This window comes from Alnus glutinosa, chromosome 6 (assembly GCF_958979055.1).
Source record: "Alnus glutinosa chromosome 6, dhAlnGlut1.1, whole genome shotgun sequence".
NCBI classification, from domain to species: domain Eukaryota; kingdom Viridiplantae; phylum Streptophyta; class Magnoliopsida; order Fagales; family Betulaceae; genus Alnus; species Alnus glutinosa.
Window position 1 is genome coordinate 7,227,017 of NC_084891.1, and position 27,806 is coordinate 7,254,822.

At 37.6% G+C, this 27,806-nt stretch overlaps 1 protein-coding gene across 1 annotated transcript in view; it reads left to right on the forward strand.

Annotated features, from left to right (window-relative positions):
• The first annotated feature begins 17,791 nt into the window (after nt 1-17,791).
• The window catches only part of LOC133870184 (serine/arginine-rich splicing factor SR45-like), a 30,245-nt gene continuing 20,230 nt past the window's right edge, over nt 17,792-27,806 (forward strand). The window contains exons 1-3 of the mRNA XM_062307248.1: nt 17,792-17,968; nt 26,180-26,240; nt 26,323-26,357. Coding sequence (XP_062163232.1) covers nt 17,850-17,968; nt 26,180-26,240; nt 26,323-26,357 — 215 coding nt within the window. The 5' untranslated portion in view covers nt 17,792-17,849. The remainder of the gene's footprint in view (nt 17,969-26,179; nt 26,241-26,322; nt 26,358-27,806) is intronic.

A 27,806-nucleotide genomic window follows, 5' to 3' on the forward strand; every position in this document is an offset into this window, starting at 1 on the left:
AAAAAAAAAAAAAGAGTTACGCAACTTAACCAAAACGCTGTGTGCCAACTGCCAAGAAATCTAAAGTAGCTCTATTTGACAATCCTTTTCCAAAGAAGAAAAACAGGTTTTTATTTATTTATTTATTTTTTTTCTTCTTCTTCTTCTTCTAAAAGAGGCAAAACAGAAAAACATTTGCTTTTGGGATAAGTTTTGAACGCATCCTAGTGGGTCGATCATCCCAACAACTACTTTTGTTACTTGCACATATTACAAGGCATTTTTATTTTCTATCCGATGTAATATGATAAAGAGATATGATACATTATTACTTTAATGCTCCGTTTGTTTCCGCGTAAAAAGATTTTCTGAAAAATGATTTCGGCATTTTACGGTGTTTGGTAAGAGCGAAAATAATGGTCAACGAAAATCGTTTTCAGTTTGACCGTAAAAACTTATTTAATTTTCAAAAAACGATTTACGATTTTTAAAACCATAAATCGTTTTCTGAAATTAAACCATACGTTTTTATACGCACGTTTGATATCCGATTATCATAATTTAGCAATTGTCGATCGTCGAAATCCAACCGGCGCCGGAGTCCGACAACATCCGGTCGCCGATATCCTACCGGCGCCGGATGCCGGCCACCAAATTCTGGCCGGCTCTTGCTGGATCTGACCAAAACGGCCGGGATCTGGCCAGATCTGGACGGATTCGGCCAGATTTGGACGGATCCGGCCACTGATCAAGCAAAGTGGTTACTTTAAGTCATAATTTTTGATTATTTTTGTTTACGTAATAGTTTTTACTTTTATTTTTTATTTTTTTTAGAAAAAAAAAATCTTAAAACTAATTAGGGAACCACCTTGCTATAGGCAAGGTGGTTAAAAATTATATATTTAAGTATCAAAACACCATATCTCTATAACAAATTAGGTCATTCATTTAAAATCAACTTGCTAAATAAAATGCTCACATCCAACCAGTGACCCTCGCATCAACTTGCCAAATAAAACACTCACATCCGATGTATTAGTTGCTTACCCATGCATCGAAGTTTCATATGTTTGCTAATTTTTTTCTTTTCCAATTTATATTTATTAATAGCATAAACTACTATCACATTAGAAGTATAAGATATTCTCAATTTAAAATAAAATGGATAGTTTTATTTTATGGTCAAGGTTTAAAGTTGGTACATCTAGCGAGATATATAAAATTAATATTGACACATTTGTTTTTTTTTTTTTTTAAAAAAAAGAAAAAAGTACGCATAACTCCCTTAAACTACAACCTCATTATTAATGTACTCCACAAACTACTAATTGTGTCAATGTTCCTTCCTGTTGAGACAGTTTCCGGTAGGTGACGTGTCGATCAGATGTTGGATAAAGTTGCTCCCGGTTGTATCTGGTTCACCTGAAAAGTAAAGCTGCGTCGGGGGGTTCCGACAACCCCGCTCCGATGCTTAAGTAAGTGTATGGTTCTGAGAATAAATGCGCAGAATAATGCCAAAGAGACTGATTAGCATGTACCTTAGCATCTGAAGCAGTTCTTGTATTTATAGAGGTTATGGAGCAGTTCTATTAGCTTCACAATTCGTGCACGAGGCGGTTGGAGGAGACGTGGCTCCATGTAAACAACTCTTCCAGATTCCGTAGATCTCGGTGGTATCATGGGGTCCCATGACATGCGTCGTGTCCCTTAGATTCCGGGTATTGCCGAGACGCATGACTTCCATGACGTGCGTCGTGTCCTTAGATTCCGGGTACTGCCGAGACGCATGACTTCCATGACGTGCGTCGTGTCCCTTAGATTCCGGGTACTGCCGAGACGCCTGCAGATGCGGATACCAACTATCATTTGGATCGCCAACTCAGTCCATTTGCAACAGACTTGGGCCCAAGTGGCCTCAATGGGCCCGGGTAGATTATGCTTCTTCCGACATTTGGGCCTGGTCGGGTGGATCAGAGAGGGCCCATATCCCGGATTGGGCCCAACATTCGAGAAGATCTATATTTGTCCCAACACTTCCTAAACTACAAAAAAATGTCAATATCCTCCTAATGACAAAAATGCCCTTCATAAAATTATTAAAATAAAATAAAAACTAAAAAAAATATAAAATAACAAAATTTTATTCCAAAAAAATAATAATTTTCAGTTGTTTTTGTTTTTTTTTTTCCTTTAAAAAAATTGTTCTTTTTTTCGTTTTTCTAATCAATAAAAACTGGTTTTTCTTCTTCTTTTTTTTCGTTTGTTTTATTTTTAAGTTATTTTTTCATTTGCTTTTTTTTTTTTTCTTAAAATAATAATAATAATTGTTCTTTTTTCGTTTTTTTTTTTTTTAATTTTTTTTTTTTTTTTTTTTAATTTTTTTTTTGTTTTTAATTTTTAATTTTTTAGTTTTAGTTTTAGTTTTTTTTTTTTTTTGAATTTATAAGAACAATTTTGTCTTATTCAAAAAAATTTAGAGTCATTTTTGTCTTTTTGTTGGCCTTAAGGGGTGACATTAACATTTCTTTGGAGTTTAAGGGAACATATTAACACAATTGATAGTTTGGGGAGTACATTGACAATCGAATAGCAGTTTAAAGGAAATATGTATACTTTTTTCAAAAAACAATTAATAGTTTTCATTTCATTTGAAATGAAAAAGATCATTGTCTCAAAGTACAATGTCTACAAGACTATTAATACTTCTTCCAAAAAAAAAAAAAACTATTAATACCATAACCTATTATACTATGTAAACATAATTTCCAAAAATACAAAGCTAATCATATTTTACGGTGTAATATGAAGATGAGACTTAGGGTCTATTTGGGTTTGCGATTTCAAAAAGTGTGATTTTAAAATAGCGATTTTAAAATGTGCGATTTGAAAAAGTGATTTTTAAAAAAGCAGTTAAGGGTTTGGCAAAATCGCAGTTTGGCCTTTAAAATCGCAAGTTAGCCTTTTAAAATACTACGTTTTCAAAAAAGCACTAAATTGCCTGCGATTTGAATAAGCACTTTTTTGCGTTTTCAAATTGTAATTTTTTAAAAACTCAATTTTCAAACGGTTCATTTTCTGCAATTTGGTTTAAAATCACATTTTTTTTCTACGAAATTGCAATCTCAAACGCACCATTACTACTCCTTCATCTCTCATTTATTTCTTTTTTAAATTTACCATTAGATCTATGTGACACACAAGTGGATTTGGAAATATATATATATATATATATATATATATGAGAATAAATAGAAAATTGACATGAGATGAAAAAAATAGCATTTCTTTCTCTCTCTCTCTCTATATATATATAAAATAAAAGAAAAAAAAAAAGAAAAAAAAAGGCCTTTCAAAAAAAAAAAAGAAAAATAGAAAAACAAAGAAGAAAGAAAAGCCGTGGGACCATTTATATCCCACCTCTTATGGCAAACAAAACCTGCCATTTGGAGACTTTGTACCATTTCTTGTCATTTTGTTACTACAGGGAAAGAAAGAGGAAAAAAAAGAAAAGGAAATAAAAAGAACATTTTTACTTACCAATGGTAGATTATTCTTTAATTACTTAGGCATTATCTTTTTATAATATTTATTTGTTCTTTATGCGATTTAAGCAGTCAATCCCCAAAGTTAAATAAACCTCAATATTTTATTCTTTTTTCATCAAATAAAAAAAAAAAACAATAAATTGTAAATGTTTTTTTTTTTTTTTGTTAAGTAATTATGTTATTAGTTAAACAACAGATAAACAAGTTTTTGGTTGAGGTAGTGTGTCTAAATTTATCCTTTTTAGGTCTCAATCAATATAGGGTTCCCCCATTGACTGTTACAGTAGTTTATGATTTTATTTATTTTAAACATTTAGATATTATTTAATATATCTCCAAACATTTGTAAATCTCAATATATATATATGAAATTATGAAAAGTTCCTCAAATGAAATTATGAAATCAAAGAAAAAGATTGGAAATCGTTTGGAGATTTAATATGGCGGGTTTGTCGCCTGCCTTGAAAACAACCAAAAACTATTCAAAAGACCTTTGCTAATTGAGAAATGCTACACTTTTTTCTTTTTTCTTTTTTTTTTTTTTTTTAAAAAATTAAAATTAAAATTTGCTCTCTAAATAACATGTCATAATCTTATGAGTTGGTGATATATTTTTTAAAATGATAAATTATATAGAATTGTAACACGTTATTTGGGAGAGAATTTTTGAAAATCATAGCATTTCTCTTGCTAAATAACTTAGAGAGTACGTGGCTAACTTCCCGTTGACTTAGCTCTCATTTTCTTTTCTTTTATGTCACTTGTAGCTAAGATTTTGTGACATTAGCCAGATAAAATATAATTAGGTCTTAAAGTGGTGAAGACGTCTTTTAAATGAATGTAAACCTTAGCTTGGGCAATTCTAAATTGATCTGCAGTTTCATGTATGGATTTTGTGATAAAGGGCAAAGCAACTGAACTACTCAAGTCTGAAGTTGGCATGCATTGGTCCTGAACAGAAAAAGGTTTTATTTTCTACTTGGTTGACGTATTTCCAGCTAGTAATGGACTTTAATTTACTAGAATTTTATCTTTTGGCACTAGAGTCAATCAAGTTATTTACCGTTACAACTGTTATATTATGCTTAATAAGTCATTTAGTAGTAGGTTTATATTATTTCTTGTAGGAGTTTATCTCTAAGTCTTTTAATTTGATTCAGTTTGAGTTGTGTAGTTATGTAGTCCCAAGGTGATCGATTAATAAAGAAGAAAAACAGAATTAATTCTAAACTTTGTGTTTGAAAAAGCTTAAGTTCCCTTAAACTTTAAGGTCTGGTTTATTCAAAACCTATTAAATTATCCCGTTCCGTGTTTATAAAATCATTCACGTAACATTCATTTTATGCTCTAAATTAAATTTTGCAAATCTAATAATATATAGATTGACATATCGTAAATATATTGCCATATTATTTAAATATAATAAAACAAAATTTAGACGGAAATATGGATAATCCTATCCTATTCCAAGCTATGATTACTTCAATGCATAGGAGGATGAAATGATCATGCTGTTGCACGATATACTAGATGTGTACCTTGTAATAGAAGAATATTACCCTTTAAGATATATCTAGAGAGTTCTTGTAATATCTCTCTCACCAATTATGCAATGGTTTTACATTAAATAGTATATAGTTATGGTTTTATGCATGGGACCAAGCTATATATATAAGTAAAAGAAAAACAGGAATTATTTTTTGTTTATTTATTATTATTATGATTAGTCTAAAGATTAATCAATAGCTTTCCACACTTAAAAAAGTGAAAAAGGGCTTTTTCTTTTTCTTTTTTTTTTTTTTTTTTTTTAATTTACACCCTAATGAATAGGGAATCTTTGGATGTCATATGCCTGTTAAAAAGACAAGCTTATAGGTGAACTTTGATTGATTTTACATTAATTATTGATTTTACATTGTATTGTTATTATATTAATTATTCTCATTTGATGTAATATTTTTCAATTTAATGATTTGATTTTTCAATTATTTTACTTCAACTGAATTTTGTGAAATGATTATTGGATATTTTTTGTGATTTAATGATACATTTGATGATTTAAGATAATTTCATAGAATTGATTGTATTTGATATTCTTTGTTTAAAAAAATTGAATATCCTTTGTGATTTATTCTACGGATACAATTGATGTTTTGATTTAAATTGAATATCTTGTTATGATTTACGAATATACTGGATGATTTAATTTAAATTGGATTTCTTTTGTGACTTGTGTAAATAATAAATACATGTGATGGTTTTGATTAATTATTTGAAGCAAAATAAAACATACTTAAGATTTTATTGTAAGAACTTTGAAAAATATTATTGATTATGAGAATATGTTGCTATGAATTGTGAGTGCGGATTTCGATACCTTAATATATATATTTTATTTTTTTATATTTGATTACGTTCACTCTAGTTAATTTTGTTTATGCTTTTGATTTTTTTTTTTTTTTTTTTTTACAAAAACAATCTCTCAATTTCTGAAACTAGATTAGGATTTGATTAATTTAGACGTAAATTTTGTTTTTAAAAATATAATTTCTTGTGAGATCGACCTCGCACTTGCGTATTAATTTTTTGGAAGGCCAACCCAATTTTATTATTGGCTTTTTTTTTTTTTTTTGTTGTAATTTCTGGTGGAATGTAGATTATGATATTAATTTTGGCATAAATTATTTGTATTGATTTAATTTTACAGATGTGGCCACACAGAATTGAAGGGGGGTGAGTTGTAGTTTTGGATAGATTTTAACCACTCACGTGTTAACAGTCTAAAATTACCCAACCAAAATAAGAACTAGGAACTTAGGAAGTAGGATATGCGTAGGCTTGGCCGCACGAGGATTTGGCCTATAACTAATTACATGATCCAAATAAATGGAACAAAGCCCCGCTAATCAAACTTCTTCCACCAACGCAACTAGGGGTGTACGCGGGTCAGATTGGGCCGAATTTACATATTTTCTGCAACCTGTCCCTCAGTGAACGGGTTTGAAAATCAGGATCCACAACCCGCATAGTGAATTGTTAACTCAATGGGCCTTAGGTAGCAAGGATTGAGACGGATTCATGCGGGTTCGGGTTTTTTTTTTTTTTTTTTAAAAAAATAAAAATAAAAATAAAAATAAAAATAAAATTTATGGGCCCAAACCTATCTATATAGCCATGGCCCAGTCACATTCAGGCCTGCAAGAAACTTGTTTCAGTCCAATCAAGGTCGAACCATCATTTTCTCAATAACAGTCTTCCAATGAGAAGTCATCGAGAAGGGAAATGATTGCTGACCGTCCCCCAGCACCCCATTAATAATAAAAAATTGATTTTGTATTAAAAAGTTACATATGATGTGACATTAGAGGTCAAAGGCAACTTTTTAATAAAAAAATTAATTTTTTATTATTAATGGGGTGTGTAGCAGGGCTCCAACGAGAATATCACTTTATGAATCAACCTGAAGCTCTTTAATGTTCGGGAAATGCTACCTTGTACACCGAAATCCCACCCCCATCCCACTCCTCCTACGTGGCCAACTTTTTTAATCTTATTTTATTGCTTAAAAAAAAAAAACCAAAAAAGTTGTAAAAGGGAAATGGACGGATAAAATGAAAGAAAAAGAAAACAAAATTCAAAATTTACTCCTCTCTCTCTCTCTCTCTCAAAATTTACTCTGACTCTCTCTCTCTCTCCTCTCTCTCTCTCTCTCTCTCTCTCTCTCTCTCTCTCTCTCTCTCTCTCTCTCTCTCTCTCCTTCCGGCACTTCCTCTTCCCGGCCGGTCGGCCGTCCTTCACCGGATTCTGTCTCCACCGGCCGGCATCTTTCTCTCTCTCGTCCATACTTCACCGGCGAGAAACTCTCTCTCTCTCTCTCTCTCTCTCCGGCACTCCCTCTTCCCGGCCGGTCGACCGTCCTTCTTCACCGGATTCCCCCAACTCAGCCGGCCACCTCTCTCTGAATGAAGGTTAGATTTTCTGATTTTTTTTTCCCTTTTTTTTTTTTGTTTAACGCAAGGCACGATCTTCTTCTTCTTCTTCTTTTCCCTTTGTTGTTCTATTGCTTCTGGGTTTTCTATTTTTTAATCAAATGTAATTTCTTATGATCTTTTTAATCATTTTCCTTATATATATAGAATAAATAACATATTCTTGTTCTTTGCTTTCACTACATTCAAAGGTTGGGTTATGAAACTTTGGTTTGACATGGTTTTTGTAATTGGCTTTTTACAGGGAATTGTATGATGAGTTGCAAGAGTCACTTTATGAATTCTTGGAAGCAAAGGGATGGGTTGCAAGAGTCACAACATTCAAAAAATATAATATAGCTTGTATTTTTTGTAATTGACTTTTGTAACTATACTTTGAGTTATAACTTATCTATTGTAATCTTTTAACTTAACAGATACATTTCAATTGTACATTGTTGATTATTAATAGAAATTATGATCGACATACTAGGACAAATTCCTATTTTCAAATTTTATTCAAATTCTTACAGTTTAAAGGCGGTAGGCAATATATAAATGAGTACACGACTTATTAAAATTTGATTTTAGAAGGTCAAGTGTGACATATTCATGAATGGCTTCAAGCTTCAAGGCTTGTTGAGAATTTAGTTTGCAGTGGACTTCAACTACCACCAAGGTCATGCTAACACCTAAATGGTTATAACAAATTGATTAATATGATGGCTTCGTCTAGATGAGATATGACGATCTTTATTGATATGATGCTTTTTACACATAAGATAGACAACATGTAAGTTAGTTAACTTTTTGTAACCATTTGTACTTGTAAATGGCTTCACCTTATATGTAATAGGAGTAAGAGAATGTAGAATGCGACTTGACTTTGGATTTTGCACAAGAAGTTGATGTGTATTGATCAATACATGTTTACTATTAGCACAGATCTGTTGCTTATTAATTATCAAAAATTTACATATATGGAAGACTTATCATCAAACTTAAGGTTTTATGCACCTGATTATAACCCCACCATGCCCATGCCCATGCAAGCGTCCAACCAAAATAAAAATAGATATTAATTCTCTAAACATACGTTGATGCCACTTTTCCCTTTGTTGTCATTGCACATTGTTCAAATACAGAGGCAACTCAACAATTTCTAACTAAATCAAAAAATAAGAAGGCAGCATTACAATCAAAAAACAAACCATGACCATGATAGTAAGAATATTTCACTATTACAAAATTACATAACCTGACCATGAAGAAGTACAAATATAATAACTTTAGAACTACTTAGAATACCCTTCAACTTCTTCCAACGAATTAAACATCATTAATTCCTTAGGTTCTTCAACTTTATCATTCACATCTATCATCTTGTATTGTGGCTCATTGTCCTCCTTATCATCCAACTCTAAATCATCACATACCAAAAAAAAAAAAAAAAAAAAAAAAATCAAATTAATAATACAGAGTTTAGATAAATTATACAAAAGTTAAAAGCCTAACCAAATTCAGGTCCATCTTCGTCAGTTGAATCGTCGTCATTTGGAATATGTGTACTCAGATATTCAATTTCGCCCTCATTCTCCAGGCGTAAGCTTGAAAATTCCATTTAAGAGAACAGAAAGTGGCCTAGAATTACAAATGCAATAATAATAAGATAATATAATGCCTATAATTCTATTTTGCATTATTCAATTTCAGCACAGTAATTGAATAGTTTGAATTTTGGCTTGATATTTATAAAGACAAAACACACAACAGACTTTCCCTTTATATTCTCATTTTACTTTCAACTCCAACAAACACAGAAACATACGTATCTGTTAGCAATTTTTAAGACTATATTTGAAAAAGAAATCATTTAGCTAAGAGACTCCATTCTCTATATATGGAGTCTCCTGGCTAAATCACTCTAATGGTCCATTAAAGCAACAGTTTAACCTTAAAATGACATTTCCTAATTTATCAAAGTTGTAAAAGATATATAGACCAAGCACATAACAACTATGTCCAGAAAAAGAAATAACTGGGCTAAGCAATAGGAGGGATAACATCTATGAAATTGACATGAATAACAGATAAGATCTTAGCACATCAAAACAACAAATTTAAACTGTATTTCAGTCATCGCTTCAATCAAAATTTGTAATAAATGATAGAATTAGCTATATATGTAAATTTCGACAAACTCATAAACAAGAATTGAAATTCGAACAAAATAAGATAGAAAAAGTGAAAACTTGTGAAAACCCAAAAGCAGTAGAACAAACCACCAAAGCAGTAGAACAAAAAGATTTCTCTTTTTTCACATTCTCATTTTAGTGTTTGCTGCAGGGGAAAAAAAAAATACCTTCTTGATGCCCAAAGAGTCAAAATGTATCACCCAACTCCTAAACAAGAACTGAAATTCAAACAAAATAGGATAGAAAAAGTGAAAACCCAGAAGCAATAGAACAAAAAATTTCTCTTTTTCTCATTTTAGTGTTTGCTCTTGCAGGAAAAAAAAAACCTTCTTGATGCCCAGACGCCAACCTCTTTCATCTTCCACCCATGAACTAAATCAAACCCATAACAAAGAAAATGTTAGAAAATGTTAAAAAAAAAAAAGAACCTATTTTCAAAGAAGAAGAAGATCCTTACGTTAAACAAAAAAAAAAAAGGAAAAAAAAAACTTTCAAATCTAACCTTCATTCAGAGAGAGGTGGCCGGCTGAGTTGGGGGAATCCGGTGAAGAAGGACGGCCAACTGGCCGGGAAGAGGGAGTGCCGGAAGGAGAGAGAGAGAGAGAGAGAGTTTCTCGCTGGTGAAGTACGGACGAGAGAGAGAAAGATGCCGGCCGGTGGAGACGGAATCCGGTGAAGGACGGCCGACCGGCCGGGAAGAGGGAGTGCCGGAAGGAGAGAGAGAGAGAGAGAGAGAGAGAGAGAGAGAGAGAGAGAGTCAGAGTAAATTTTGAGAGAGAGAGGAGTAAATTTTTTGAATTTTGTTTTCTTTTTCTTTCAGTTTAGGGATTTGATTCTTGTACAACACCAATACAACAATTGTACAACAACCCCTCACATGAGAGTGGGCCCCAGTATGTGGGACCCACCCTCATGTGAGGGATTGTTGTACAGTTGTTGTATTGGTGTTGTAAATTTAACATTTTTCATAAGGGGATCCTTCCATTTCCCTTTTTTACTTTTTTTGTTTGTTTTTTTATTAAAGTAATTAAATAAGATTAAAAAAGCTGGCCACGTAGGAGGAGTGGGATGGGGGTGGGATTTCGGTCTACAAGGTAGCATTTCCCTTAATGTTCAATGTGGTGACTGCAGGCAGCAGGCAAAATAAAGCACTTGATCATCTTGGTGACGATGTGGATGAGCTGAACTCTCGAGTGAAAAGGTGCCAATCAACGTGCACGCCGTTTGCTTGGGAAGTGAAAGCCAATTGATAGGCTTCAATTACCAGCCTACTATTCTTTTCAATTTTTCAAATATTGTCATATATTTGTTTTCCCCACTTTTGGTCGGATGCTGTCATTACTGGTATAACCACAGTATTATACTTCGTTCTTTTTCTTTTTGCCTTTGACCATAAGAATCAATGCAATTGACCTTATGATGTAGTGGCTGTATAATATGAGGTTTGGATATTTTGTTTGGAGAGGGAGAAAGGGGGGTTTGAATGACCAAAAATGTGTATATGCTATGGTTGTACAAATGTTCTATTAGTCTCTCTAGACAAACTATTTGGAACAACCTACGCACTTGTAAGATGAATAAATTTTTAAGATCACTCAGATATGAGAATAAGATACCATTCTTAGGCGATTAATTCATTTACTCCAAATTAAAAAGATGTCAAAACAAATTAAAGGGTGCGTGTGAGCCGGGTTTTATTTTTTCTTATTTTAAATCCAAAATAATCGTAACACCATGATCTATATTCAAACCAGTACTGATCCAGAATATAGCTTTTTCATCAAAGTTTATTTTTAGCCCATCGATCACTGGAATCATTCCCAAATAGACAAGATAAAATCAACTTCCACATGCATTATAGCGGCTTTTAATAATAATAAAAAAATTAAAAAAAAAAACCATGAAGAAATAAGAACGTGCCACTTGGACAATTTTGCAGATTCAACTTAGGCATTCGGTGTCAGCAATAATATTACTGTGAAGCTCACATCCAAAATCATTTACAATACCATTTATAGTTTGAATTGTCAAAATTAATTTCATAATTCAATGTTACATTGTTACAAAATAATTAAGTCCAAACACATGCATCAAACTATTCTTCAGAGCTTTTTGATGAGCTTATGAAGCTCCGAGCAGCATCTAAACTCAATTCTTCATGCGCCTGGAAACTCAATTCAGCTCCAGTTACATCTTCTAAACTCTGCAACAGAGTTGAAATCATATTAGGCATGCTTCTTCTAGTAGAACAACAACATTTTTTTTTTTTTGGATGAGTAAAGAACAACAAAATTAAACTGAGGTTTACTAATTCCGAAAGCTTTCAATGGGGAAAAGAAAATGCATTGACCAAAGTAGTAAAACAAATCAGTTATATGTCTTTCCATTTCTTCCTGAGGTTTCAAGAGTTCGCCTTTGATGGGAAAGATCTGCAAAGGCAATTACTAAGTCTCCAAGATGCAGAGTAAAACTTGTAATGTGCACAACACAAGCCAGTCTTCTTACCTTATCTCTTATAAAGCTTAAAACTTTTTTAAGAATAATTTCATCTGTACTCGGTTCATCAACACTCCCAATGTGCTTAAATAAGGCTGTCAAATAAGCTGCGTCAACAAGAAGATTCAAGTCCAAGAATGAAAACTAAAAATATGCATGCTATAAAAGTAACACCGAACAGGGAAAATGATGGATATATTGCATTAAAAGGACAGTGTATGAAATTTTCATGCAATTACAACATTAAGAAGCAATGAGCCACATGCATGTTAGTCCAATCCAAATCTATCAATTCCAGTGTTTAGTGTACATATTTTACTGCAGTCTTTTTTGTTCATTACATAAACAAACTTCTGCCCACAAAATTACAAGGATCTCCCCAAAAAAAACTTCACATGCGACTTTCCTAATGGGGCGAATTGATGCATGTCTCATATTTCAAGATATCTTCATTCTTATAAAACAAACTTCACAATCATGTAGAACGAACTTTGAGGTAAAATCAAAAAATAAATATACAATATGTAATATGAACTATTTTCTGGTTCAAACAAAACTCAAGTTGAAAATCGAGATAGCCACCATGCCCCAACAATTATATATTAACTTTTAGCATTTCGTTGCCAATGACTTTATTGCGAAACACTATATCCTTTTGAACTGCTTGTTTTTGTATGAACAAGGTCGTTCTCATTATTCAAACACACACAACATTTGATTTTACGATGGACAGAATTTCAGATGTTATCTATTTATCTAATGATTCCCAATATCAATTGTTCCTAATATGTGTCTATATGCAGCTCCAGCAAAAGGTTAAATGCTTCGGATCTGCTAATGCTTGTAAAGCATACAAATGTGAATTTCCATTTTTAGCTCTTTGATTCCAGTATATGTCCCAAAACTTCAAATTCCAAAGCTCCAGATCTAAAAAAAATAAAGAACGAAAATCAAAACATATTCGGGCATCAATAAGATCCATTTCTTCTATGCAAATCGAACTAACGATCCAACCAGCGGATGCATGTTTATCTTTGAACACAAATGAAGATACCCAGATAAAAATACCTCAATGTTTATTCCCCATAAATTGCAAAACCAATTTTACAAAACGAATAAACACAACAAACAATTGTGACTGATATCAAGAAACAAAATGCAAAGCTTGGAGTGGTGAATAACACAAGAGAAACTGCGAAAGCCGAACCTTGCGATAGGTGGTGCCATCGTCTTTAACGACCCAACCGGCCTCGGTACAGAGTGCCTTCGAGACTTCGTTGTTTTCTTTTTGTTAAGCTCCATGCTTTTGCTTCTTTGTACCCAACTTCATAATCCTCTATTCTCGCCGGGTGTTGCCGTAAACTCTCTCTCTCTCTCTCTCTCTCTCTCTCTCTCTCTCTCTCTCTCTCTCTCTCTCTCTCGATGGATCTCGCGTTCTCCCACCATATCTCGCTTGCTCTCGCCGAGAACCCTCGGATCTCGCTGAATCTCGCTGGAAATCTCTTTCTTCTCACCGGGTCTTGCCGTAAACTCTCATTCTCCCGCAGGATCTCGCTTGCTCTCGCCGGGAACCTACGGATCTCGCTGAAACTCGCTTGCCAGATCTATCTCGCCGGAGGTAAGCTTTCTCTTGCCGGAAGTCTCTTTTCTCAGATATGATTTTAACAGGAAATTTTTCTTTCATGAATTTTCTTAGAATAGTTTTCTTTCATGAATATTGCATTTGACTCTCGATGGCTCTTGATAGTTCGAATTTTGTGATTACTTATCTAATTGTAATTTACACGATGAAATTATAACATATTTCAATTGATTTGGCTTCATTTTCTGCAATTCTGAGCCTTTTTTTTTTTTGAGAAACAAAGTTTTGTACTTCTGGGAGTTTTTTTATACAGTTAAAAATGGAAGCTTTTGTTCGAGATATTAAATGTGAGTTATGAGGAGTAGCACTCAATCCTTCCACCAGATTTTAGAAAAATTCTTGGTAGTTTTGCTTCTACCTCTATCACCTGGCTACCATTTTCGCTGCATTTTGGAATTAATACCGTAGGTATTGTCCTGTTTGTATTGTCATTAGAATCAGTAAATCACCAGCATCAACCCACACTACAATTATGACCATAATTGTTATTTCTTACCAGTTGTCCCCTACTCCACCTAGGGGTGGGCAAATTATCCGATTACCGACTATCGAAAATTTGCCGACCGCTACCGAACCGTTTTTAACCGCCTACCGCCTACCGAAAAAAAAAAAATTCGAAAATCGGAATAAAAATTATTTTCGATTAAAATGTCGGTCGGTAATCGGTAAATTTTTTTTTACCGTCGGTTACCGACCGACCGACTACATACATTTAAGTAAAAATTTTTTTTCCTATATTCTGAATATGCGGTAAACGTTAGGTACAATATCGTGTGGCTGCGCAAGAAATGATCCTTTTCCAAGGAGTTCTGATTTCTGAAAGTTTGCCACAGTCCACATATTCTGAATTTATTATTTTATTCCCACTACCCAGACCATTTGACCATATATATATATAAAAGTAATAGTTTTACACTTTTACCCATGCACTACCCAAACCCCAGTCCATATCCATTACCCTAACCCAACACGACATCGTTTTTCAAAGACTATATATTCATATTTTGGAAAACCCTAATCATCTCATATTCTCTCAACCCTTCAGCTTCTCCTTCTGCCGCCTCCCTGAAAAAACACATTCTCTGATTCTCTCAGTCTCTTGCAAATCATGATCGTTGATCTCCCTCCCTCCCCAATACTTGTTGCTCGCACGTCACAAGCCTCCACTGGACCATTGTCCCGTCTATGCAGCAAGAAACCAAGAACTAAGAAGATCATGATTTATGAGCAAGAAGATCGTGATTCACGACTCACGAGAACCACGAGCCAAATAGCCAATCCTATTGATTTGGTACCTGGATTTGGTTATTGTTGTCTTGTTGAGTTTGAGAGTTTTGGGTTATTGTATTTGTGGTTTCACTTAATCACTAGTTTGTAAAGTTTATTCAGCTTTGTTCTTGAATTTTTAGGCTGTAATCTTGCGATTTTTGTTGAAATTTATGGTTGAATTTCCGATTTAGCCGACCGATCATTACCGATTTTCCGTTTTTTTTCGAATTATCCGATTTTTTCGAAATTATTCCTTGCCGGAATGAAGTCGGGTAATTACCCGACTTTACCGACAATGACGGGTCGAAAATCGGAAATGCCATTTTCGACACCGATTTACCCGATACCCACCCCTAGCTCCACCTTATTTACACTACCATCTCCACCATGTTGGCCTATGTTGTGTGGTGCGGCACATTTGTGGGGCCATGCTTCTGCTTCTAAAATGCTGAAAATTTTATATGATGGTAATTGATGTCAGATGTCATGCTGGAGAAATGGTTAAATGATGCATAAGGTTCACAGTTATTTGCAGAACTTTGTTCTTACTATTGAAAAATAAAGAGGATATGTAAGGCTATATCCTTTTTAATTATTTTGGTTCAAAAATGTCATTGATACAACTAGAAATCTTATCAACATCGAAGGAGCTCTCGTAAGACACGGGCATCAATAAGTTTTTGTCTCATTGCATGTCTGTTGCTTGCAGGATGCTAGTGGGGGTGCTTCAATCGGATAGCCATGGCATCTGGATTAGAGTTATGATCAGTGATTATGAGAAGAATGAATAAGTTGGAGAATTAAAATTATATAAAGAAAAGGAGAAACATTTGAAGTTTGTTGTGGTTTTTGGTTGTTTGTACCTCTTTGAGGATGATGACAAAAGAACAAAATATGTACCTTCATTGAAGTTTATTTTCTGTTTTAATATTTTTTGTGTTAATGTATTGTGTTTTGGAAGTTATGTAATACTTGAAAGTTGATACTCAAGTAATGGAGTTAATTTGTTGTGTAATGGGAGTTTATGCATAACGGAATTGGATTTTTAGTGTTTTACCTTTGTGTAGAAGTGTAAAGAAAATATGTAGTGAAATGTCTCTTACCTCTGTGCACTAATTTGTAAAAGAAATAGATGATTTTTTTTGGTAAAACTTTTTCGAGTTTACCTTACCCTTTTTATTGTGTTATGACATAAAGGTTAAAGTAATTTGTAAGTATTTTATGTTTGAAATTGTTTGTTAATGCTTTACTAAAATGTGTTGCCAATCAAGACTGGAGCTTTTATGTCCTGTTCTTTTGCTGGACGGATGAGATGACTTTTGCCATTGAGGCAAAATTGTGAAATTGAAAAGAGCTGCTTTTGGGCTGTAAAGTTTAAACCACAAAATTGATTCAATTATGGTCCAAGTTAAATGGTCCTCCAAAACTTATGCCAAACATTTTCTTTCAGATTATCCTGTGACATAACAGCTAAATCTTTATAAATTATGGATTAAAATCTTTCAAACGCCCCAGTGAAGGGAACACTTTAAGCACAGGTGCCTCATTCAAGACAAAACAATTCACTTTCATGGCTGCATTTGAGAGGAGAGAAGTGGAAAAGAAAGGTAAAGAGATATAATCCACTTTCTCAAATCCCTCAAATTGAGCATATCAACACATTTCATGAGACCTCTTACAGTGTACATTTTTCGGCTGGTAAGCACTTCCCATAACTTTTTTCTTTCACATTTTCCCCCATCCATCCAGAAATAATCAAAGCAATGTAGATAATGAACACAAGTCCTTCAAAATCAAACATACCATAAGAGAAAAAGGTAATAGAACTTTGTTCCAGATCCACATTAACAACCCAGTATACCCAGAGTCTTAAGAAAAGCAAGCTATAAAGGCTCACAAAATCTTTAGCAACAAGAGTCATTCAATAATTTATATAAATAAACCAATGTCCTTCATAGCACAAATCTGCTCCTCTCCCATTGCAGACATCACAGTCACAACCAGGTCCTTGCCATTGCCAAACCCATCCTTGATCTGAACACACCCATAAACACAGCACAAATCTGCTCCTCTTCCTTGCATCCTTGCTGCATCAATAAGTAAGCATGATACTGTTAACTGTCATATTTGAAACCTCAAGTAATTCATAGACTGGTGAAATATATTAATATCAAGCAACTAATCATGAAACATTACCTGCCAGATAGAAGGCATTTACTCACGGTGGCGCGACTGGTCGGCAGTGGACGGAGAAATTGAAAAAAAAAAAAAAGGCGGAGAGAGAGAGATCGGCCCCAAAATCACACAATCAAACACCACCCCCCTTGGGCCATCAACAGTGACCGGTCGTAGAGAGAGAAAAAAACACAACAAAAATCCACAGTGGCCAACCGTGGAGAGAAAGAGAGAGAGAATACAGTGGTCGTCGCTCCTAGTCGGCAGTGGGAAGGCGACCTGCGGTGGGAGGTGCTCCGATGGGTGGCGGGGGGATGGCTGTCGGGGTGGTGAGGGAGCAGGAGGGAAAAAATTGGGCGAAAGTTTTGGTGAAGAAAATGTTTTTTGAAAATTTTGGGGAAATCGTGTGTTTATACTAATGTTGGTCAGCTTGTTTATTTTTTATTTTATTTTTTTAAACATGTGCCACGTGGCACAAAAGTCGGATGAAAGTGAGATAGTAGTGAGCCGGATAGACGAACTCATTTCCCAATCCACTTTGTTCTCTAGGTTTCGATCTCTCCCTCACTGCGCCGTAGCCATGGCGAATCCATGTGGAGGCCGTCGGTCGCCGCCGTCGGAGTCTGGTTTGGACTACGTCTCTCGATCCCTTTCGCCTTCCAGATCTCGGTCCTCAAGCACCCCTCATTTGAGGAAGAGGTCAGTCCGCTTTTACACCTTTATACGAACTTTTGCTTATTTTAATTGTAGGAAAAACATGTTTTCTGATTGTTTCTCTCTCTCTCTCTCTCTCTCTCTCTCTCTCTCTTTCTCCTTTTAATGTTATTTTGTTGCGTTTCCGGAACGATTGTCACAGTCCTGCTGAGTTAGCTAGAAGGGGTCGCTCTCCACCCCGAAGATGAAATTATTTTTGAATTTCATATGATGATTAAACTCATAATAAAAAAAATTGAATTTGATTCAATATCTGTTCCTCAGACTAGACCTTGTCTGCGAATCTTCCATAAATTTGCAGCATGCATTTTAGTCCTTCCTATCAAGAGAAAAAAAACATAAAATGAACATTCTTAGTGAATGAAGTTGAAATCTAACATAATATGTTGATAAAGGACAAACTATTTTTATACAAGAATGCAAGCATGTATTTACTTTATATGAGGAAATTCAGTGCAAATATAAGAGTGTCAACTCAAGGCACATTCCTATCATAGGAAGACAAATTTGTTACTTTTTACTTGGTAATTTGTTTTCTTCTTGGCTCTAATCTTGAGGAACTTATAGCTGAAGAATATGAGGGAGGGAGGGAGGGAGGGAGGGACTACTCTGCCACTGTATTATTTATCTTAGGGAGGGAGGGCCCAGAAAATTAGGATTCTTACACTGCCACTGTATCATTTATCTTAGGGAGGGAGGGAGGTAGGGCCCAGAAAATTAGGATTCTTACTCTGCCCCTGTATTATTTATTTTATAAGGGAAGCAGGAAGGAAGGGAGGGAGGGAGGGAGGTAGGGCCCAGAAAATTTGGATTCTTACTCTGCCACTGTATTATTTATCTTATAAGGGAAGCAGGAAAAGGAAGGAACAAAAAAACAAGAGCTTAGATTTCAAGATGGGGGCGTGTGGTATTGGAAATGTCTTCCTAGTTATATCGCAAATATTTTAGATTTTATATTTTTTATTTTATTTTATTTTTGTACCTCTGGTAGTTTCCCTGTATTTCTGTCATTTCCTTTATATTTTGGGTTTGTTCTTTTTCTGCTTCTGTAGTCTTGGGTTTTGGGTGTCTCTCATGGGTTTTGGGTTTGTTTGGTGCTTTTTTTTTTTTGGGAGGGTTGTTCGGGGTTTCTGGTGGGTTTTGGGGGGTTTGTTGAGTGGGGGTGTTTTCGGGGCTGGTTTGGGTGCTCGATGGGGGCTTCAACTGTTTCTTGGGTTTTGGGTTTCATGTGGGTTTTGTTTGGGGTGTGTCGGTGTTGAGGCTTTTGTTTCTTGTATACTCCTTGTGTATTAGGGACGCCTTACGGTATTATTTATAAAATCTGCACTTACCAAAATTTGTTTAGATAAACCTCTTAAATAATTTTTTTTAATAAGTAAGAAAATTTTATTAAAAAAGCGTAAGGTGTCCCTAAATACACCAGAAGTATACACAGGAACAACCCAACTAGCTCACAAAAAAGACCCAATAAAACTCCAAGGACCTACACACCCATAATACCCATGACCTACAGGAAACTCAAAACCCAATGTACAGTAGAAGCCCCCAACAAATACTCAAACCTGGCTTGATAGTGCCCCAACCCAACAAGCCCCCGAAAACCAAACAAAACCCAAACAACCTTCCCCAAAAAAACCCACAAAACCAAAACCCGAGTTGACCGAAGCCGAACTAAGTATACCCAAAACAAAGAAAAACTTGAACATCAGAAAAAAAAAAAAACTGCAGCAGTGCCGGCGAGGAGCGGAATCCGCCGGAGCGACTCGAAATCTGATGGAGAAGCCATCAGTGAGGCGCGTGCGCGGAGAAAATGCCCCAAACTTTGTAGATCTAATTCCCAAGTTTCAGAAACTCTCTCGGCAACGCGCGCTGGAAGGGCGCATGGCGGCCACCCATAGCTGCGCCAACAGTGGGGAAGAGCTGGGCCACAATGGAGAGTCCCTCGGTGAGGCATGTGCACAGAGAGGAGGTACGAATCGCCGTAGATCTACTACAACCCAAGAAAAAGACCCAAACAACCACGAACACCGGCGCGACGACCATCCACAGAAGCGGCGTCGACAATAAAGACCGGAACAGGCCGGAGATACCTCTGGCGGGGCGCGAGAGCACTGAAGAATACCTAGACACTACAGATCTACTCCCAAAAAGAGAGAAGCCCAAAACAAAAAGACCAAAAGAAGAAGAGAAACCCCTAGATCTAAACCTGGAAAAGAAACAGAAGAGGATGGAGGAGAGAGCCTCTCCTCCCTCCTCAGAAGTCGATAACAGAGAAGATACCAAGAGTTTAGGGAGGGAGATGAGAGAGAGAGAGTTGGTTGCTTTAGTAAAAAGATCTGTCAATTAATATCATGAAAAAATCCCTCTTAAAGAATTAGAAGACTTGAAATAATGCAATTATGGTAAGATCTCTCTCTCTCTCTCTCTCTCTCTCTCTCTCTCTGCCTTAGGAACGCGCGTGAGAGCGCGTTACGTTAGGGGTTTGCCTTGTTTTGCCTATCAGACATCCGGTTGTTGTGCGGGGATAGTTTCTTGAGCGTCAGGTGTTTGTGGGTTGCGCTTGTAGCTCGCGTAGGGGCGTCAGCCGGTGGATTTTGTGACTGTGTGGCTCCTTTCTGTCGAAAATGTGATCGTTCTCTGGGACGGCCGCTTGGGTTCCGGGTGTTCTTTGGGATGGAGTTTAGTTTTATCGTGGAGTCGAAGACTTTTGTCTTCTCGGTTCTGGATGGGGCGTCGACGCTGATGGTGGGAGAGTAGAGAAAAAGCTTCTCCGGTGAAATTCTCATCAGTCCTTTGTGCTCTGAGTGGTTGGCTTTAACGTTGGAGATACTTGTGGGTTATCTGGAAGATCAAGCCTTCATTAAATCTTTCAGGGAAGGATCGAGAGTTTTGATTGCTCGGAGAGGGTGTAACCAAGCAGGCTGTTTCTTAGAGGCAGCTTCTTTCAGGATGGGTGGCCGGAAAGGGTTTATACTGATTCCTAAGGGACGTGGAGGGGATGGATCAAATTCTCTGTCGAGCTGAGAAAGGCCACTGATTCCTTCTCTGCTTCAGCGGGCGGGGGGGTCTGGGTCGGTGGAGAATAAGGGGTAGGCAGTTGAGGATTGGCCGGGTTTGGTTCCTTTCTTGAAGGGGCCTTCCTTTGTGGAGGTGTTGAAGGCAGGCTCGGTCACTGTCGTGAAGAAGGTGCCTGTCGTGGGGGGTCGTTTTTCCGGGAGCAAGGTCGGGCTAGTGGAACATTGTGAGCTTGACTTTCTTCCGGCAGTGAGGGTGTTAGATGCAGATCTGAGGTTGGCGTTGGACTGTTCTACTTTGGAGTCGTACGATCCGTTGGGTAAGGACTAGCCTCGCCTTCCGCTGGGTAAGTCTTATCCTCCACGTGCGAGTTTGAAATTTGAATTTCAAAGTTGCGCACATGGAGTAAGCGGGTCATAGGTTTCAATTTGGCTTTGGGTCGGGCTGCTAAGAAGCTTCTGGGCCGGCTTGCAAGGAATGGACTGAGACGAAAGGGCTCGCGCTTGGGTTGCTTCATGCCAAAACATAGTTTCTCCTGGTCGTCGTTGCCGGAGACGACGTCGGAAGCTTCTTCTGAGCTGTGCGATCACATTCTGTCAGAGATGGTGTTTCCCTGTGGGGGTCCTTTGTGCGGAGACAGATCTGGGGGTGGTCGTCTTTGGTTGAGTCAGCTCCTCCGTTTCCCAGCTCTGCCGACTGCAGAAATGCCGTCACCGGCGACTTTGGCTGCTCCTCCGGCGTTGTCTGGTCTTTTGTGTGGTGAAGAGATCTCCATCTCTTCTTTTCCTTCTCTCTCAGGGGCCTTTGAGTTGGGGAAGAAGCTTTGTTCTTCCCCTTCCCCCTTGCTGCAAAGCCACTCATTTAAGCAATACTACAGGAGGGCTAGGGAGATCAGGGCAGGGCAGATCGTGGTATGGAATGATGGGTTGTTATCTGATTCTTTGGTAGCCTCAAAGCTTTCCGCAGAACCTGGTCTTTTTATGGAAACGGGTGGAGAGTTTCATGCGAAAAAGAAGACTCAGACTCCAGCTAAACAGGGGCTATTTAGGAAAGGTTTTCTCAATCTTCCCCCGATTGTTTCTGTTCCTCCCGTTTTGCCGCCGGAGGTCAAGGACGTTGGGGTGGTTGGTCCTTCCTCTCCTTCGAGTGGCTGCATCTTTCCTTGTTCCGTGGAGGGAAATGGATTCTCCCAATCTCAGAGTTGGCCTGTCGGTTTTGATCATAATGGGGAGATCGTAGTTTGGGAGGAGGAAGATGATTATTGGGATGGTTTGCCCTTGGATTGGGCGTTGGAAGGGGCCTTTGGGGAGGAGGCCCTGGCAATTAGGGATGCCATGGAAGATGAGTTTCAGCGGGAGAAAATGATTGCGCGCCAAAAGTCTAAAGGAAAAAAGGGAGCTTCTAAACCTGCATAGCTCCATCAATTATGGTGATGCGAAAGATCCCTCTAGGAGTAGGAAAGACAAGGCAGATTTGTTGTAGGTTGTGCGCCTTGGTGGGTGGTGGGTTGTATTTTTCTTTGGTGGGTGGTGGGTTGTTTTGTTCTTGTTGGTTCTATTGGGTTTTTGTGGGTGAGCTTTGGTTTGTCCTGTGTACCTAGGGGCGCCTTACGCTTTCACTAATAAAGTCCTTTTACTTATCAAAAAAAAAAAATGCCCTCAATAATAACATATAAACGTCACAAAGCTTTTGGGTTAAAGTTCTCTAGCTTTGTGATATTTAACCCCAAGGGCTTGGCTCGAGTGGTAAGTCACTATGTTTTGGTGTCTCATGAAGCATCAGGTCTAAGGTTTGACCTCCTTGGTGTCGGTAATTATGCTTTTAAATTACAGTTAAAAGTTTTTTTTAGTACAAACTGATGCACTAGTAGAATAATGCAAATGAAATTATGATAATATTTTACTGGTTGAGCACATTCTGTATAAACCATCTAGACATTGTTTTTTTTATTTTTTTTTATTTTTATAAGTAAGTGCATATTTTATAAATAACAGCGTAAAGCACCTCCTAGTACACATGGAGTATACAAGGAACAAAAGCCTCACCACCGACCTGACCCAAACAACAACCCAACCCCTAAGCCCCTAAAGCTCACAACTCTCAATCTTATCTTCCAGCATATGCTCCTCATCAAGGGCAGAGATGAAGGCCATAATCTTATCCTCTTGCCCCTTGGTCCCAAATTCTACCATGGAGCAAAACAGAGACCACTCCAAAGGAGAGAAAGACTTGACGCCACTCGTAGGCTCAACCATCGAAGAATCACCATGATCTGCCTGGAAAAGAGAGTGTGAACTTGACTTGAAAAACCCCCGCCTGAGAAAACCCACATCATCGTGTTCTCCTTTCCCCATAGCCAGCTTCGACTTCCTCAATTTGCGCTTATACTGAATCAGAGGCTTGGGCGTGGATTCTTCATCAATACGGCTTCGTACCGACGAGCTCACCTTAAGCGAACCAGCACCTAGAACGTTGAAGCTGGTTCTGGGTACTTGTTCTACTATGGGTTCTGACTCCATCGCAACATCCTCTTGAGCAACGGGAGGGGGCACCGATGATGCCACAAAATTAGCCAGAAAGTGGAAAGAAAGAGAATCGCTGCCCGATTCCGAGCCCGGGCCTGAAACCGCATATGTACCTGAATTTGAATATGTACCCGGAATTGAACCCGAACTAGACTCCAATGCTGTAGAACCCACCGTATGCGATCCTCTAGCCTTCATCAAAATGGGCTTAAACCCAACCCGAGCACACTTTACACCTAAGGATCGTATGGACTTCAGACCCAGCCCAAAGAACTAGGCCATGATTGACGATAGCTGATCGTATGGGCTTCAGACCCAGCCTGGAGGCGTCGTCTTCGGCTGCCATCTCCGTTGAGCGGCCTTTGGCGGCGGTTCTAGGTCCAGTTGTTTAGTGCTCTCTCATCCCGGAGGCTTTGTCTCCGGCGCCTTCTGTTGAGCGGCCTTCCGCGGCAGTTCCTGCAGGTCCCGTCCAGTCACTCTCTGCTCCGGTCTCTTTTTCTGCGTCTTCTGGGTGGGCCTCTTTTTCCCCGGTGTTTTCTGTGCTTGTTTCTCCGGTGTTTCCTGCGCAAGGTTCCTCTTTTGCTCCGTCGGAGGAGGTCTTTCAGTCCCCGGGTTCTTTGAAGGGCTCAAACCTTGCAGAGTTTGGCGGGGCTCTTCCCTTGTCGTTGGCTGCTCCTTCGGCTCCGGCTAGGCTGTTAATGAGTTCGGAATTTTCTAGTAGCTCGTGTGGTTCAGGGCCTTCCGTCTCTGTTGCTGCTGCTCCTCCTCTCTCAGGGGCTTCTAAGTTGGGGGTGAAGATTTGTTCTTTCTCCCCCTTGCTGCAAATTCAACCTTTTCAGCATTATATCAGGAGGGCTAGGGAGTTTAGGGTAGGTCACTCAGTGAAATGGAATGATGAGTTATTATCGGACTCTCTGGAAGCATCGAAGTTGTCTGCTAGCCTTGTTGTCAATAAGGTGTTGATGGCAGAGCCTCCTGCGGTTAAGGTTGTAAAGCCTCCAGTGAAGCAGGGCATTCTTAAGAAGGGGTTTCTCAACCCTCGCCCGATTGTTTCAGCCCCTTTCGCTTCGCCTCCGGAGGTCATCGATGTTGAGGTGGTAGGACCTTCCTCCCCTCCGAGTGGTTGCATCATTCCTTTCTCTGTGGAGGGAATTGAATTCTCCCAATCCAAGATTTGGCCTGTCGGTTTTGATCATAACGGGGAGATTGTGGTTTGGGAGGAGGAAGATGATTTTTGGGATGGTTTGCCCTTGGATTGGGCGTTGGATGAGGACTTTGGGGAGAAGGTTATGGCAATTCGGGATGCCATGGAAGAAGAATTTCAGCCGGATAAGATAATTGCGCGCTAGAAGTCCAAAGGAAAGAGAGAGCTCTTGAATCTGCATAGCTTCATCAATTATGGCAACGATTTTGTTCCTTTTAGGCATAAGAAAGGCAAGGCTCACGTGACGTAGGCCTTGGCGGGTTGTGGGTTGTTTTTCCGTTGTGTTTTGGGTTTACTTTGTAGTTCGGCCTTGGTCAGCTTGGATTTTGGGTGTCTCTTGTGGTTTCGGTCAGCTTCAGTAGGCTTGGTCTTTGGGTGCCTCTAGGTTTTGGTTGTAGTGGGTGTGTTTTTTTTTTTTTGGGCGTTTTGGGTTTTGTGGGTGTTGTTGGGGTGTTCTGCTGTTTTTGGGCGTGTTCTTGAGTTTTGGGTTTGTTAGTGCTCCTCGTATACTGCCTGTGTATTGGAGCGCCTTACGCTTTTTTAATAAAATTGCTTTTTACTTATAAAAAAAAAGAAGATCCTTGTTGGTTTTCTTGGGTTTTTTTGTGGGCTAGCTGGTAGTTCCTGTTTATACTTTATGTGTACTTAGAGGCGCCTTACGCTTTTTTTAATGAATTTTCTTACTTGTCAAAAACAAAAAAGTTGTGGAGCTCTAATGGATTTTGTAGGGTTGATTTATTTGAGGTTGTGCTGCCATGTTTCTTTTGGTTGTTGTACATGAGGAAGTAGTAGGGATTTCTTTCTGTACATCTACATTATACCCAGATAGGTGGTGGATTTGTTGGCTTGTTGGAAACGGCATGCTGGTAGAAAAAGTGTTGGTATATATTAGTGCAATATGGATGTAGTTCATCTCTTATGCGGTGCCTTTGGAAAGAAAGAAATGCTAGAATTTTATCTAGTTTTCATTACCCCAGCTTAATGTGCACGTTTGCAGTTCATTATGTGTTGAAGTATGTCATTTATTTAACCCTTTACTCTTTGGCTCGGGTGACACAGAGAATTTCTTGGATATTGGTAGGTCATGGCAAGCGTATGGATTGTCATTACCTTATAAGTAGACAATTCTGGTATTTCTTTCTAAAGGATAAATTAAAATATGTCCATCTGCAATCTATTTATATTTGTATGTTCTGTCATGTCCTTTGTTCTTTTGGTGCAAAGCTAATTTTTGCATCTTGAATTAAGCCTCTCGAGGCGCTGAAGTTTGATAGCAAGATTATGTGACCTTCAATTCACTACTTAAGTACTTGTGCTACAACTTTTAAAATGTATTGCCCTTTAAATGGTGTTGAGTATTTCGAAAGACTATAGCCCCTATTTTGTGATGTAAGTTTGTGTTTACCTTGTAACTTAAGCATGTCTTTTACTGTGGTGCATTGCCTACCACAGAGGTCATGAACTGAGACGTGGGAGGTCATCATCCTACTCTAAATCACCTCGTCCGCTCAAGGTTTGTGTTTGTTTCTTTCAGTTTAAAGAGAATTTATCTAACGTGATATTTGACATGGCTTCATCCTACCTAATTATGACAGGTAGCCCGGAGATCAAGGAGTCGTAGTCCGAGAAAGTAATTCTCTCCAAGAATATTTACTTTTGTTTTTCGTTTGGATTATTTCTCAATGAAAATTGTTTGAATGTTTCATTGTATGTTTCTTAGGGTCCCACTTCCTCTTTCGAATGCGGGCTCTGTTTCTAAGCCTAAGGGACGAATGAAACTGTATAATTTGAAATGTACTATTAATTATGAGGGGTCTAGCTTTGGCGAAGGCAATAGAAATTAGTGTTGTGGGGTGTTTGAGCTAATTTGTGGGGTGTGGGTTTTTTTGTCTCTTTCCTGTTTTCTTTTTTCTTTCTTATCTCTGGTGTCTCTGTGTATTTTTCCAGTGTACTTTAGGGGCGCCTTTCTTTTTTTAATAAAATGCTCTTCTTAAAAAAAAAATGTTTCTTATCTCTTGTATATTATTTGTTGTCTTTTATGAATTTCATTTCTCATGAAGTTGCAAGAAGACTTTCCTTCAATTTCACTTGGTTCATATGTGCAAGATATAAACCTTGGATACTGTTTTTCTTTTTGACTTTTTCTGTATTAAACTAATGTTCCCATTGAGAAGTTGGATTTCAATGTTTCATTCATCAAGAAAATGAGAAGTTGGGTTTCTCATATAGGTCTCAATTTTAGATGGAGAGTACACTGTTTTTGGTAGTGTTAGTGTGCTTGGGAAAATGAATTAGGTGGGAGTTTTTTCAGATATATAAAAAGTAAAGATATTTAAATAAGTCAATAAAGCGGACAACATTGGACAAAAGGAATTACATCAAATTTTTTTTACTGTGGAAAAGTTAGTTTTGAAATTCAGTAAAATTGAAACGAGGGAGCCATCTGTTGCTTTCCATGAGGAGATGGAAGTTATGAACAAATATGAACATATGACATGAACATGCTAAAACCTCTGGCATCACTAGTTGGTTAAGTCATGATTCAGTGCTCTCATAGTAGGATGAATTATCATCTTTTTGGTTGTGATTACTTGTAGTTCGGTATATAAGTCTCCCTTTGAGTGTGAAGCCCAATTTCTCGGTCATTCCTAGAAGAGGCGTCCAAGACTTCCCTCGGATCATTTTCCGATCCTCCTCAATTGTGGTGACTTTCATAGGGGTTGTAGGTCTTTCAAAATTGAAATCATGCGGCTAAAGTATGAGGGTTTTGTGGACATGGTCAAACAGTGGTGGGACTTATATCTTTTCCAAGGCAATCTGAGCTTCATTTTAGCTTGCAAGCTCAAGGCTTTGAAAGTTGATTTAAAGAGATAGAATGAGGAGGCGTTTGGCAACGTAGAGAGGAAGAAGGTCCTTTTGGAAGAGCTACACGTTTTTTTATATCATTGAAGAAGAGAGGGCCTTAGGTGTTGAGAGTGTGAAGAAGGCAGAAGTTGGTAGCAAGTCAGAAAGACCCACTCTCATGGAAGAAGTGAGTTGGAGGCAAAAATCTAGGGTCTTGTGGCTAAGGGGGGTGACA